This window comes from Phoenix dactylifera, unplaced genomic scaffold, assembly GCF_009389715.1.
Source record: "Phoenix dactylifera cultivar Barhee BC4 unplaced genomic scaffold, palm_55x_up_171113_PBpolish2nd_filt_p 000092F, whole genome shotgun sequence".
NCBI lineage: Eukaryota > Viridiplantae > Streptophyta > Magnoliopsida > Arecales > Arecaceae > Phoenix > Phoenix dactylifera.
Window position 1 is genome coordinate 991,871 of NW_024067680.1, and position 14,398 is coordinate 1,006,268.

Genomic DNA, 14,398 nt, shown 5'->3' on the forward strand with positions numbered 1-14,398 from the left:
CCCCACAGCCGCGCCGGCCGACCCCCCGATCTATTGCTCAGACCGGCATTGATACGATTCTACGAACCGGACGAACGAGAGATGGAGCCGAACTAAACCGGACTGTGGCGAGAGCGGGACAGAAGAAGAGGGGTTCCCTAAATAGAAATTCCCGCCATCGTTTCGTCGGATCGAGATCGATTGGAGTACGAAATACCCCCCTGTCGTCGGACGACGGTAAGATCAAATCTAGATAAAGATTAGTGCTTGATTGCCATTGATAGTTATCTATTTTTTGTTTCGATTTCTCCTGCGATTTTAATCTCTCATGCTTTTCTTGGTGGATTTTATGGTGTTCTTCGAGTTCGGTCTATGACTCGAAGGTTTGTCTTTTGTTCGAGACTTTGTCTTCTAACGTGCTCTATTTTGAATGAATCCAACTTCCTAGTGTAAGAGCTCCGGTTCAAGGTTTTTTTTTCCTTGATAAAAATGGTAGAATTAGGGTTTTATTAGGGTTTTGGAGAGGATGAAGGAGTGTTGGAAGATGAACACCGGCATTATGGGGGCACTGGGAGAAGACAATAACAGTTTACGTCTTGTTTTCGATCCCATTTTCATTAATAAAGGAGAATAGAATTATTTAGAACTGTGACAACATTGAGGAATTCGTTTCCTTTGAGGGATGCTATGGTGTGGCAACTGTAATACAAGATTGATAAAATTCATTTCCTTTGAGGGATGCTCTGGTGTGGCAACTGTAACTTGGTGGCAAGGTTTCAATAACATGCGTAGACATCCTTGGAAACCATTTTTTACAGGTTATGTAACATCATGTATTATGTGTATTGCTTGAGACATTGCACATAAAAGGATTATTGGCGAATCCTAGGTTAGAGAATACCCTGTAGACAAATGTAGGGTGTTTATTATGGGACCAAGGCCTTGATACAGTACACATTTTACTGCTTCCCCGCCCCACTCCACTCCCTGCTCAATTGCCAGTCCTCTGGCAGTCAGGAATTGGTGTGAAACATGGGCTGTAGGTGGTTTTAGACAGGGCCTGTGTGCCACTTGCCCAAGAAGCAAGCAACATGTCATCGCAGGGAGCTGTGCAGGAAGGCTTAGCTTTTCCAAGCTGTTTTTACAGTGTGTTATTGTGTTTAGCAACTTGTTCTACTGTGGCTATGTATATCCCCATCTTTTGTTAGTTAAGGTATTCATAGATTACTAATTATGAAGCTGCTGTTCATACAGGATTTGATAAGCATGTAAGAGCTGCCTAGACATGGGAGATTCATCAATGTAAGATTTGCTTACTGATTGACAATAGAGTAAAAAAATGGGCGTGCATTTTTCTTCCATTTGCATCATAAGTGTCATTTATAAACTTATGCATGACTAGCAATATCATTTTAATATATTTAGAGGGCTCATTAAAATTCATATTGATTTTTGATGAAACTCTGCTGTGTTTACATTGCAGTCCTTGTTTTATTTGGGCTTTTTTCGAAAATACAATAGTTTTTTAACAATTATTTCAGGGAGGACACCAGCAATACACTTCGAGTGCTAATAGCAACTGACTGTCATCTGGGCTATATGGAGAAAGATGAAATTCGCAGGTTTGATTCATTTCAGGCATTTGAGGAGATTTGCTCAATCGCTGAACAAAAGCAGGTAAAGTAACTTCTTAGTTTTGAGTTTTAGAAGGTTGATTATGAGCTTCATTGTAGGAATACTTTATAAAATTAGTGATGCCATGTATTCTTGTCCCATTAACCTTGTTATGCTATATTTTCTGTATGTATGTATTCCTTTTCTTTTGTATCTTCTATTTGCTTCTTCTGCATCGTGTTTGCCTTTTGTGCTCCAGCTTGTGCTCCTAATATAAAAATCAAACTTTTTCTTCTGTTATTAGATTCAGCTTATGCTACTTTTCAGTATCATATGTAGCTAACATTGCCTGCTTAATTTCTTCATGCTAGACTTGATTTGGTATTCATAGGGTTTGCCGATATTGCTCTTTTTAGTCAAAGAGAAACACCTGAAAGCAATTATTTTAGTTGCAGGTAGATTTCTTACTTCTGGGCGGTGACCTGTTCCATGAGAATAAACCTTCAAGATCAACTTTAGTCAAAACCATTGAGATCCTAAGGCGCTACTGCCTCAATGACAATCCAGTGCAGTTCCAAGTTGTCAGTGATCAGACAATAAACTTCCAAAACATGTATGATAAACCTATTTCATCCATTACTGTTTTAGTGCACTTAAAAATGCTTGCTGTAAAATTTTGTCTAGATTGGGTTTTTAAACTTGGGATTATGGTTTCCAAATAATCTATTGCTGTTGCTTTATTTTGAAGATATTTCCAAGTTCTGGATTGGGCTTGGCTTACTATGGTTAATTTAGGATTATCTCTACTTGTGAGCTTGGTCATGGTTTTGAAACTTGATGATGGAAATTTGTAAAATAACTCAATGCCTCTAACACCTCAATTGGGACATTCACAGTTCTTTTGTTGTGCCAAACTTTTACTTGTGTGACGCTGTAAAATATTATGGTATAATGGGCCTTGTAACTTATTTTTAGATTGTATCTTATTTAGTACAAGTTTATTAACAAGGTAATGTTGCATTGATCCAAGGGATAACACTTGAAAAGCAAAAGAAAAATTTTCATGGGCTGGTAACATTGTATGTAAGTTCTTTCTATTTTTGGTTGAAAACCTTTTTACTCATGTTACCTATTTTGTTATATTTTGTTTTCTCAGATTTGGTCATGTAAACTACGAAGATCCGCACTTCAATGTTGGCCTACCTGTTTTCACTATTCATGGGAATCATGATGACCCTGCAGGAGTGGTATGGCAAGAAGCATTAACTATAGTTCCCTTTTCTTATCATTCATTGGTGTGCCATAGCTTCATGTTTTTGTTTTGCTAAAGAGTTAATAATGTCAATCCTCACTGTAAGGGGGATATGTAGGAAAGTATACCTCCCAAAAGTTTGACTGTATACTAAGAGTTACATAAACAATACATAATGCTTTTAATCAGATGAAGAATTATAGCCACCCATACCAATTTTCAGATGTACTGAACATGCTGAACACTAGTCCTTTGTGAACTTTGAAAAGTCCTAGTCCAACCAACATGTGTAACTTTCATGTTACTTAGACTGCTTACTACGGTAACTATTATGCTTTTTTGACCTACAAATATGAAGCCTTGAGTTGACAAATTATATTTTCTTCTTGGCATACATAAATAACTTATATGCTTCAACTTATATAGTCTACTTGGAATTGGCTTGATATATCCTTCCTCATTTTTCATTACTTAACTACTAAAATATTGTATGGAATTTCTAGGTTTTGGCTTAGGTATTGCCTTTTTGCAGGCTCTTACTAGACTTTTTCTTAAACTATATTATTTTTGCATATTCTTATATTATAATATGCAAAGTGGATTTAGGCAATTAGTGTCGACATTGCCTGAGTTGTCAAGTGGCAACATAGGTTGCAACTGGAAGTTAGGGCAACCATCTAGAGATTCACTAGCTTAGGGGGCCATAGACTAGATGGTGGCCCATTCCTGAGCACCAAGGTTGATGCCTGTGACAGCATTCCTTTGACAAAAGCTTAGAAGAGCTAAAAAAAGGAGGCTTAATCATGGAGAGTTTTCAAATTTTCATTTGTCTAGTATTTGGATTATTATTTGGAATATTAGTCTTCTTTATTTAATAGGTGCCATCATCACCAAAATCTCATTAAGTGCTATGCTCTGTAATGCCTGTTAAGCATCTCTAAAGTCATTTAAGAATCACTATTTGACATTTCCTTTGCTGGATATCCATTTTTAAGCTTTCTTGATTCTTGTACTTTTTATTTTATCTCCCAGTTAAATGCCTTAACCCTTGTCATTGATTCTGCTCTGCAGGATAATCTTTCTGCCATTGACATTCTCTCTGCATGTAATCTTGTCAACTATTTTGGTAAAATGGTGCTTGGTGGCTCTGGAGTTGGTCAAATAAAACTCTGTCCTATACTTATTAAAAAGGTGAGTTCATTTTGGTTTCGATCATATGTCTACCATATTGAAAAAAACTAATATATTATATGTCAGGGTACAACTTTGGTGGCTTTATATGGCCTTGGAAACATTAGAGATGAACGGCTTAACAGAATGTTTCAGGTGCTTCATAGACTTGTTTCGATTGGATGTCTTGATAATGTTTTGTTGGATTCTGTTTTTATTACTGGACTTAACCATTTGATCCCTCAGACACCGCATGCAGTACAGTGGATGCGGCCTGAAGTCCAAGAAGGATGTCCAGTCTCCGATTGGTTCAACATTCTGGTTCTTCATCAGAACAGGTTATGTGCTATATAATATATACTTTTTTGGAAATTTAATTCTTTTAGCTTCCTGGATTTTCCTTATATCTAAATAACATATCTGTCTGGATCATGACTTGTCCTATATATAGAATCAAGACAAATCCCAAAAATGCAATAAATGAACATTTCTTACCACGGTTCCTAGACTTTGTAGTTTGGGGACATGAACATGAATGCCTCATTGATCCACAGGTATTACTTTGGATATTATTTCTCTTTACATTGTTTCTTTCTTTCTCTCTCTTTTTCCTTTCCTTTTTTTCCTTTTGGGTCATGCATGTGTCTTTGTGTGGTTCCCTGCTGAAATTGGTACATACAGGAGATTCCGGGAATGGGTTTTCATATTACTCAGCCAGGCTCTTCAGTTGCAACATCACTGATTGATGGAGAATCAAAGCCTAAGCATGTACTGCTTTTGGAAATTAAGGTTGCCTCTTTTTATTTCTTATTTTATTTCTTTTTTGTCTTGTTATTTCCTTTATGGAGCCATTCTTAAATTAGATTGCTTATGTGTTTTGTATATAGGGTAGTCAGTACAGACCAACAAAAATACCTTTAAAGTCAGTGAGGCCTTTTGAGTATGCTGAGGTAAGGAACTTCACACTTGTAAGTTGTTTCTCTGTGTCCCTCATTATATGCATCTCTTTCTCTGTAGGTTGTGTTAAAGGATGAAGCAGATGTTGATCCTAATGATCAAGCATCTGTTCTTGAACATTTGGACAAAGTTGTAAGTTAGATTTCTTGTTTCAAAAATGTTATTTTTGACCTCATATGCCTGATATTTGGCAGCCACACTTTATTATGGTTGTTCTCTTAATCTCAATGAGCTCAATCATTTCAGGTTAGAAATCTGATTGAGAAAAGTAGGAAAGCATCTATCAGCAGGTCCGGGCTTAACCTCCCCTTAGTCAGAATAAAGGTATGCTTCTTAAATAGTCTTCTCTATAAATGAACTTTTATGAACACTTGATGGTGAACCTGAGGACAGACTCAGAGGAGTAGGTAGATCCATTATTTCTTCCTTGATATTCATATTGGATCTCTCTCTCCCCCTCTCTCATTTCTCTCCTCATGTGCATGCATGCACGAATGCAAGTCTGTCTGCCTGTTAATGACAGATCAATATTTCATTTTGCTGTTGCTAGTTTGTCATTGGAAAGTGGTGCTATTATGTGTTTTTTTCCTTGTCAACGTAAAATTTATAAAATAATCCTGTAGGTTGATTACACTGGATTTTCAACAATTAACCCTCAGAGGTTTGGCCAGAAATATGTGGGGAAGGTAATGGTACTGTAGTACACATGTGTCTGGTAAACCTAATATATACTTATCTACTATCTCATTCTGGTATGGCAGGTTGCTAATCCACAAGACATTCTCATTTTCTCTAAGGCTGCAAAAAAACGCCAATCTGTTGAAGGTAGTAAATGTTTGTCTGAGGTGCAAGTGTTTCTATCATTCTATGTCTATGATAATGTGCTTGTGTATGTAATCTGGAGCATTTTCTTGAGTCTCATTTACCTGTTCTTGAACATAATGATTTATTCAGTTAATAATTCTTGTTATATTGTAGAGAAGATTGATGATTCTGAAAGGCTTCGTCCAGAAGAACTGAATCAACAAAACATTGAGGCTCTAGTCGCTGAAAGTAACCTGGTATTTCACTTTAGCATCTTCCACTTCTAGGGTGTAACTACAGAGTACTCCTTTTCTTATACTTCAAGTGCAATGGCTTAATTTAGCAAAAATTTGTTAAAGCATATATTAACCCCAACCATGTGCTTAAGAAGATCATAGCTTTTCAGGTTGTTTTACTTTGCGATGGCAATTTTTCCAAGATGGAACATGGTTTTAAACAAATGCTTTTTTAGGCACTAGATATGAGCATCAAGATGGAAGGTGTTTAATATAGTCCAACATGATACCTTCCTACTTGACTAACATTAAGAAACTTAACATGGCCAACCTGTACTTTAATATGATTCAAGGATTGAATAATGTGGCGTAGGTTGTTGCATGTATTGTATGCTGGTCTAGTGCTGACCATGATATGCCTTGCTAAGCAAGCTCTACCTAACGGGTATCGGGGCTCGTACTTGCTGGTGATCGGTTGGCGCAATACCAATACGCACCATATCGAGCTAGGGCATATCAAACCATGGGGAGGGAGGAAGGGAGAGAGGAGGGAGAGAGAGAGGGAGAGGGAGGAAGAGAGAGAGAGGAGGGAGGGAGGGAGAGAGAGAGAGAGAAGGGGGAGGCTTACCCCGAGGGCGGCCGATGGCGTCACAACCTCGAAGAGGAGGGGGGAGAGCAAGCAAGCAAGCATCAGGTGGAGAGAGAGAGGGAGGCTTATCTCAAGGGCAGTCAATGGTGTCACAGTGTTGAAGAAAGGGGGGAGAGCATGGCGAAAAGAGGGCGAGCAAGAGAGCCCTCAAAGGCTCTCAAAGACTCGAACCATTAAAGGGGAGTGGGGTTATAAACCGAACTTACTCGATAACTGAACTATTCCGATTTGGTGTCGGTTCAGTTCAGTACAGGCTGAGCCGTCCAGTTCGGGTTGGTTTAGCAAATGTTGCTAAGTGTATGCCGTCATATATCATGTGCTGCCGTGTGCACATGATGAGGGACATACCTTGCGTCTAGGTGATTGTTACAAGCATTGATGTTGGATCCTTAATCATTGATATGAGTATGCATATTCAAAAATATCTAGTTAATGATCAATTTAATAAATATATGTACAAGTATTGAGTGAGGTATGAACATTTAGATCCCTTCTTTCTTTCAGCTGGGCCAAATCTAATTTTCCTAGCAATTACAGCATGGTAGTTTTAGTAAAAATACAAGAGTCGATGGACACAAACGAATTAGAAAAGGTTAAAAATATAAACATAAAGAAAGTCAGAAAAATAATTTGACATTGATTACAATTGGCATCTTTAGTAAATTTGGTCTTGTACTATTAGAATTTTAAAGTTTTTAAATAATTCACAGTTAAAAGAAAATTATGTTTTGCATTATTGTAGAATTTCATCTATTATTTTGTTGTTTGATGACAATTTAAAACATGAGAACTTTATACTTCTCTGAAATATGAGCTTTATCTTTTCTTTAATCTTTTTTTTTTGGAGACTTTATTGAAAATTCATCAAGTTTGAGTTTAATCTTGGAAGAAGGCTTCTAGCATTCAAAATAATGAAATAAGTGGCAAAAATAGCAATGCATTTCATATATAAAGTATGTTTGGCCACTGAACTCCTTTTATTTTTTCTTCTGAAACTGGCCTGGTTTTGAATTGGTTTTCTTTCAAAATTCTAACTTGAACTAAACCATGTTCGATGAGCTAACAGAGAATTTTATCAGATAAGGGAGCCTCGAAGCACCGTTTTACCTCCCAACTTTTACTGGAAGGATGTAGGGACCTGATCTAATTGTGGAGTAGCTAAATGCAGTGACAAGGATTTTATGAATATGTTGTTTATTTGAAGTGTTTTAGAATTCCCAGGTGATATGACATTGTTGCACAGATCCCCTACTTGCAAGACGAAGGTTCAAGACGAAAATTTTCCTGCTACGTGTTTTTTTAAGCTAAATTTTATGTTTTTCCACATTGTTTCTTACAAAGTCTTGGCATGGAAACATTGAACTTTTCTTAGATCTGCAAAAATCCCGAAATCTAACAAAGAGACTCCAGAAAAGATAATATGGACCCTGTAATGATGTGCAAGACATAGCTGAACCTTGACCAAAGAGTGCAAGAATGATCAAAAGCATGGAATGGACAGCAAAAACTGTTAGGGAACAACAGATCTTAGCCAAGATGGTTTTTGTCAAAACCTCAAATCTAAAGGCTAAGAGGCAATAGAAGCAACGTGAATTGACGATAGATCAGAAAGAAAGCAAATGACCTGGGACATGGAACAAACATTCAGGGAGTGGAATGCTGTTAAGCTGCCAAACAATAGATCTGACGCTGCCATGTGACTTGTCCAATTCCATCAACATGTGTTCCAAGTGCCTACACAAAAATAAGATTCCAGTTATCTGGAACCATGAAAAGTCTGCAAGTTTCGCTATTTGATTCCAATATTTTCATTTCAAAAAGGAGCTGGTTGATTGTTCCAAATTTCCAATAATTTGTGTCCAGTTAGGACTCCCGTAACAGAATTTGAGAGGTTATGAGGTCATTTAAATCTCTCCAAATTTCTCTAAACTCTAAATAAAAGAAGTCATCAGTCTAGCTTTCCCATTTGACCCACTTTTTAAGATCTTATAAAATGTCATTATGTCCCTAAGGATAGATTTGTGGCAATGGCAAATACAAAGGGAGAACTATCCATTAGTTTTAAGGACCATTGCAATAAGATTAGCTAACGTTACGAAACAAAAATGAGGGTCCCAGCTACATGCTTTGGATGTACTTTAGGTTATGACTCTGAAAAGGCAGCTGATATGGTTTATCAGAAAATTGAAGACTAGGCCACATCTACTTGTCTAATTTACTTCTAGCAAAAGGAAAGTATAATTTTATCCATATTCTATAATCATGCTGATTTAAAAGAAAAAAGTAATAAGAAAACCCCTAAATCCTGCACATGGTGTCTAATACAAATAGTTTTAATCAATCTTCAAACAGGAGAATGATACAGTTGGGTTCATTTAACTTGGATGTTTGATTATGAAACAAGTAAAACATCCTGAAATAATGTTTGACGGCATCAGAATGGTGCACTTTTGCTCCTAGGCATATAGTAAGAATGGAAAAACTGTATGTGAAAAATCTTGTTGATTAAATTTCATAGAGTTTTTGAATCGTTTTATGATATCTATGAAAAGAATGATTTTAACTTAAATCAACTATAATCTTTTCTTAGAAATTAGACATTTTGCTCTTCTTGCCCTTTCTTTCTTATGCTCTATAAAGGTATTGCCAAATAGACAGTGTTTAGTTTTTTTTAAGCTTTCTGCTTGGCTTTCAGAAAATGGAGGTCCTTCCAGTTAATGATTTGGATATTGCTTTACATGACTTCGTTAACAAAGATGACAAAACGGCTTTCTACTCTTGCCTGCAGTACAATCTTGAGGAAACGCGAGTAAGACTTTGTTACTTAAAGTTTCTCATTAACAACTGGCTTTGTTTATGCACCATTAACATGATCAAATGCAAAAGATGAAGCTATGGTGAACTCTCTTGATTTCTTTCGCAACCCACAGAACAAATTGAATGCTGAGGCAGATAAACTAAATATTGAAGAGGAAGATATAATTCTTAAAGTGGGGGAGTGCATTCAGGTATGGAGTTAATAATATCAACTCATATAGATGCCAGACTGAAATCAAGGGTAGTGATGGATATCCTGCATGTGTGACACTTTGTCTTCTGCAGGAACGTGTGAAGGAAAGATCACTACGTTCTAAGGAAAACACAGGAATTACCTCCAGCTCACAAAACCTGCAGGTTATTTTTATGTAGTTAATTTAATGAAAGCATGAAAGATCTTAAAGAATGGATCAAGAATTCGAGTGCCAGTGCAGGAGGATGTGCAGGCTGTTGTGATGTGTTGAAACAAATAAAAGACTAAAGGAAAAAAGTTTGTCCTTGCCCTGAGTGGTACCAAAGCTGCATCATCCTGTTCCAATTCCAAGTGCATCAATGTGAACTAACATGGATGATACCCTGATGATACACACACAGGGTATCTCAGCACGTCCGCATGCCCAGTGCCAGCACCCTGTCAGCGCAGAATGGCACTGTCGGCACTTGAATTCTTGGTGTGGATGGAATTCCAAATTATCACATTGACCTTGATCATTCCTTCATGCAGGATAGTGGAGGCAAATTTACCAGTCGCCCTAGTAGTGTGAATTCCTTTAGTGATGAGGAGGACACAAGGAAGATGCTCTCAATTTCAAAGTCTGCTGGCCGAGGAAGGAAAGTATCTTCTGGAGCTTCTAGGGCTTCTCATGATGCTTCTGACCATCGTGAAAGCAGACCTTCTAGGAGAGGCAGGGGAAGAGGCTCTAGCAGTTTAAAGCAGATGACTCTTGATGCAACAATGAAAATCCGCCAGTCAGAGAGGTTATTATGTATAACCGTGCATTATTTTGTACCATGTCCTTTTTGAAGGTTATTTAAGTCAAATTCTTGACAGCTGCAATTTTTTCCTTTAATTGTTTGAGACTTACACCATGACTTATGATTTAGATTTACATCCATCCACTAAATTTGTGGTCTATTTACAACTCTCCAAGGATGGCCTCAGGAATGTATCAGCAGGATTGCTGTGTGCATGTACTTTGGTAGTTTTTGGTAATCGTTTAATGTTAATACTAGTATCATATTTTTTATTTTTGTTGCAGATCAGCATCAGCCTCTGCATCAGCTGCAGTTCGTAGTATTGTGGAGGAAGAGGTAGACTCTCCTTCAAGTGAAGAAACAGAAAGATATGAAGTAAATGATGCTGCTGATAGTTCTGTAAGTTCTATCCTTTCCAATTTTGTATGGACATGATTGTTTTTCAGCTTTTCATATCAATCAAGAATTGATAACGTGCTGCATTATTCTGTAATAGAACTGTTTTCCTTAACACTTTTTTCTTTCTTTCTTCGAGGAGCCTGAAGAAACTTTCCAAGAAAGGGGGCGTAAAAGAGCTGCACCTAGGGGTAGGGGAAGAGGTTCTACATCATCTGCAAAGAGGGGACGGAAATCAGATGTTTCTTCCATCCATAGCTTGCTTATGAACAAGGACAATGATGATGATGATGATGATGACATATCGAACAGATTAAAGAAAGCTAAACCTCGGGTATGTGAAGTTCCTTAGAGATTCATATTTCTCTTTCCCTGTTCAATTATCTAGAGATCAAATTATGTCTCAACTCTCAAGAAAGAAATTTTAGGAGGGATCGTTTGTAGACTGGAATATACATTATTGCTGCATCCTCTTTTAGACTCTGGTCTTTGGGTATTAGATGATTCAAGATCTTAGTTTTACAAATATATAAAAGATAATTTCACAAAGTGCACATCAATACATTTTAGCTATTGCCATGTCCACAGTTCTTAACTTCTTATTGACATTTGCACCTGCCACTTTTTCCCTGTTATTTTTGGAAGTGTACAACTTTAGTGCAATATATGGATCAGCTACATGAGCAATAACAAAAAAAATTGCATGTGCATGCCATTTGGCTAACACTTGCCAGCTTGTAGAATCTTGTTGTCTAGTATATATAACTAAAGCCAAGGGATTTTTAGTTCCCAGGTTAGCAGTGTTCTATAGCATTTTTTATCGATCTAATAAAATCTAATTCGTCATGGTGTTATTGTAAGAACATGTGCAGGTGTGTTTAGACCAATATCAATTATACACTGAGGAAATCTTTGGTACTTATTTAGGATCAAAGAACTCAAATAATATCTTCCGGCAAGTCTTTTGGGTGAGGTCCTAGGTTGTTGCAAATGGTATCAGAGTGGACTCATTCCATGGTCTATGTTGCTTACGGGACATTGCAATATGTGCCCATTTAGATTGATCACGAGCTAATCATAGTGTTGTGATTGGATTGGAATGGATTTGGACTCTTACCCTTGCGAGGACATCAGAAATTAAACAAGGCGAGTATGTAAGGACCCTTGTGGGTGTCGCACATCATCTATGCACGGGGGAGATCTTGGATACTTATACTGGGCCAAGAAATCAAAATAATACCTTCTGGATAGCCATTTTGCGTGGGGTCTTAGGTTGCGATAGTTATGACACTACTATTTAAACTACTAGCTGTTCTGATGCATGCATTATAATCTTGCATTCCTGACCTGTTCTTCATATTTACAGGTGACTAGGAATTATGGAGCTGTGCGAAACAGGTAATGTCTATCAAGGTCATATTTTCTGAAGAACATCATTGTACATCAACCCTTGGAGACTGGCGGACAAAAGCCATTTCAGAATTGCTAGCTTTTGTTGGAAGTCATAATGAGTTCTGTATGTTATCTTGTAATGTTAAAATTAGCTTTGTTTGCTTCTCTTTGTACTTACATTTGAAAGGTTATCGTGATTTTCATTATCTGGAAATCTGGTATGATCTGCTCTTTTATGGTTTTTCCATTCCCTATTGAGCAAGAATGTTTTCTTCAGCGTGGGCAAGTTGACCAAGAACCTCTTCATCTAGAAAAATACCTGCATGTTCCTTTCTTTGGGAGGCTACTTAGTCTGTAGGTGATAGTGTAATTGGAAAAAACCTACTGAAACTTTCTGATACCTTTGATCTGCAATCATGCAATTGGCACATCAGTGCTTGCAGTCATGGGAAGCTTTGGTTTGCAAAGTACAGGTTAGCACTTATAAATATACTGTGACCCAAGAACTCAATCAAAATGGGTGAAAACATGGTTTTTTTGTGGTTCGCTGAGATTTGGAGTCATTTTTGGTGCTTGGATGCCTATTTTTCAGTTCCCTGAAAACCTGCTCATATCCTTTTGACATTACTTTTGGGGTGCTCAGTATGTTCCTAATATGAAGCATGGAATATTTAGGTTTCTGATAGGGCTGAAAATGGATTATTAGTATATCCATGTCTGCTTCTGCTTCTACTTTGATCAGCATTCCAATATGGATATGAATTGGAACTAAACTTTGTATCATTGTTTGTTCCAGATAAATATGGACATAAATCAGATATTAACAATATAATTGTGAATGCAAATACCAGTTGGATAATTTGGTGGACAGATCACTATTCCACTTTATATTTTATTAATTCAAATTAAATATGCAAATCTTCTTTCTTTTTTTGAAAAAGAAAAATTGTGAAAGATAGCATCGAAATTTTTGCTTTCACTCAATAATATGACTCTTTTTTAGTAGATTCATGTAACTTATCTTTGCTACAAAGTTTGGAGTTAAAAAGCCAACTGTTAGTAGCTCAAGTATATGATATATTTCTTTCCTTACTAATACAAATGCGATATTAGTTAATTGCTATAAACTTGGATGGAAAATAAATAGGGCATTATATTATCCAATCTATTTTAGTTCCATTTTCCGCCTATCGGCTTGATACTAGTATGGTACTCATCTAGATACAAATAAGCAGCTTATCTTCATCTATAATTGCCCTCCATCTAAGGCAGCATTTTTTCTCTCCCTATCTCTTGCAACAAAATTCTTGTGCGAGAGGCATGAGAGAAGGACTAAATTTGCTAAACTGAAACGTGCCCCAAATATTGAGGAAACAAAATCTAAATCGGATTGGATTACTATTCTCTTGGGAGATACACTTTCATGATACCCAGAATTTGGGAGCAGAGAGGGTGTGATGAAAATAAAGATCAAACAGTGTGAATTGAGAGCGAGGAGCACATTTACTCCCTTCAATGCCTCGGGTTGAGGGGGCTCGTTGGAACACCTATCCTCCAAGTACATTCCAACGATGGAGACGTGAGCAAGCCCATTCATTCAGAAAATGCGATCCCTCATCCCTCTAGTGAAGTTGCTGGCTTGCTTGTAACTGCCTCGGACCTCACCCGAAAAACCTAAGCATTAACTAGGTTCCTTGATCTAAGCATAACTAATACAGGACTAAACACATCCTTGTATATGTTCTCATGTGCTCTCCTATTTAAGCCGTTGTGTCTTTGTTAAGCTAAGGGTGCAGTATCCTCACCCAGCTAAAGGTCTAAATTCAGTCAAATCCAAGCATAAACACCATAATCAGACAATGACCAGCAATGGAAAAGTGATGCAGTGTCTCTTAGTTTCATAGGCTATGGGCTAGATCTTTTTTGATATCATATATAATAACTCAGTTCTCATCCAGAAAAATTGACAAGATTGTATTATTTAAATTCTTTAGCCCTATATAAGTGTACAAAACTCCGCATCTCATAGATAATACGGGATTAAATACATACCCACATGTATTGGCCTATCTTTAGTCCCACATTAGTTATGTACTAAAGGATGAGATCTTAGGTTGTTACAAAAAGTATCAAAGCGGAACTAACCCATAACCCATA

The 14,398-nt window shown here is 37.1% G+C and overlaps 1 protein-coding gene across 3 annotated transcripts; it reads left to right on the forward strand.

The window, feature by feature from the left end:
- The first annotated feature begins 74 nt into the window (after positions 1 to 74).
- On the forward strand, positions 75 to 12,455 carry LOC103717306 (double-strand break repair protein MRE11). Of its 3 annotated transcripts, none has more exons than XR_001879989.3 (23): positions 75 to 216; positions 1,234 to 1,281; positions 1,521 to 1,656; positions 2,049 to 2,206; positions 2,750 to 2,840; positions 3,917 to 4,036; positions 4,103 to 4,171; positions 4,262 to 4,353; positions 4,467 to 4,569; positions 4,697 to 4,804; positions 4,903 to 4,965; positions 5,033 to 5,104; positions 5,219 to 5,296; positions 5,596 to 5,658; positions 5,734 to 5,797; positions 5,951 to 6,033; positions 9,357 to 9,470; positions 9,592 to 9,669; positions 9,764 to 9,835; positions 10,203 to 10,456; positions 10,738 to 10,852; positions 10,999 to 11,183; positions 12,216 to 12,455. XR_001879989.3 is itself a non-coding variant. In XM_008805630.3 (23 exons), the coding sequence occupies exons 2-23, from the start codon at positions 1,265 to 1,267 to the stop codon at positions 12,249 to 12,251; spliced, it is 2,181 nt and encodes a 726-aa protein (XP_008803852.2). In that variant the 5' UTR covers positions 76 to 216; positions 1,234 to 1,264; the 3' UTR covers positions 12,252 to 12,455. The 3 variants fall into 3 exon arrangements, 2 of the variants coding, with proteins under 2 accessions (XP_008803852.2, XP_017700720.2); XM_008805630.3 differs by having other exon boundaries at positions 76 to 216; positions 10,989 to 11,183; XM_017845231.3 differs by having other exon boundaries at positions 76 to 216; positions 10,992 to 11,183.
- The last annotated feature ends 1,943 nt before the right edge of the window (positions 12,456 to 14,398 follow it).

What these genes read in the sequence shown, in the direction of transcription:
- LOC103717306 (XM_008805630.3), top strand. An exon ending in TTGAACATTTGGACAAAGTT is followed by an intron (nt 5,105 to 5,218) that starts GTAAGTTAGATT and finishes CAATCATTTCAG; the next exon opens with GTTAGAAATCTGATTGAGAA. An exon ending in GCCAGAAATATGTGGGGAAG is followed by an intron (nt 5,659 to 5,733) that starts GTAATGGTACTG and finishes CTGGTATGGCAG; the next exon opens with GTTGCTAATCCACAAGACAT.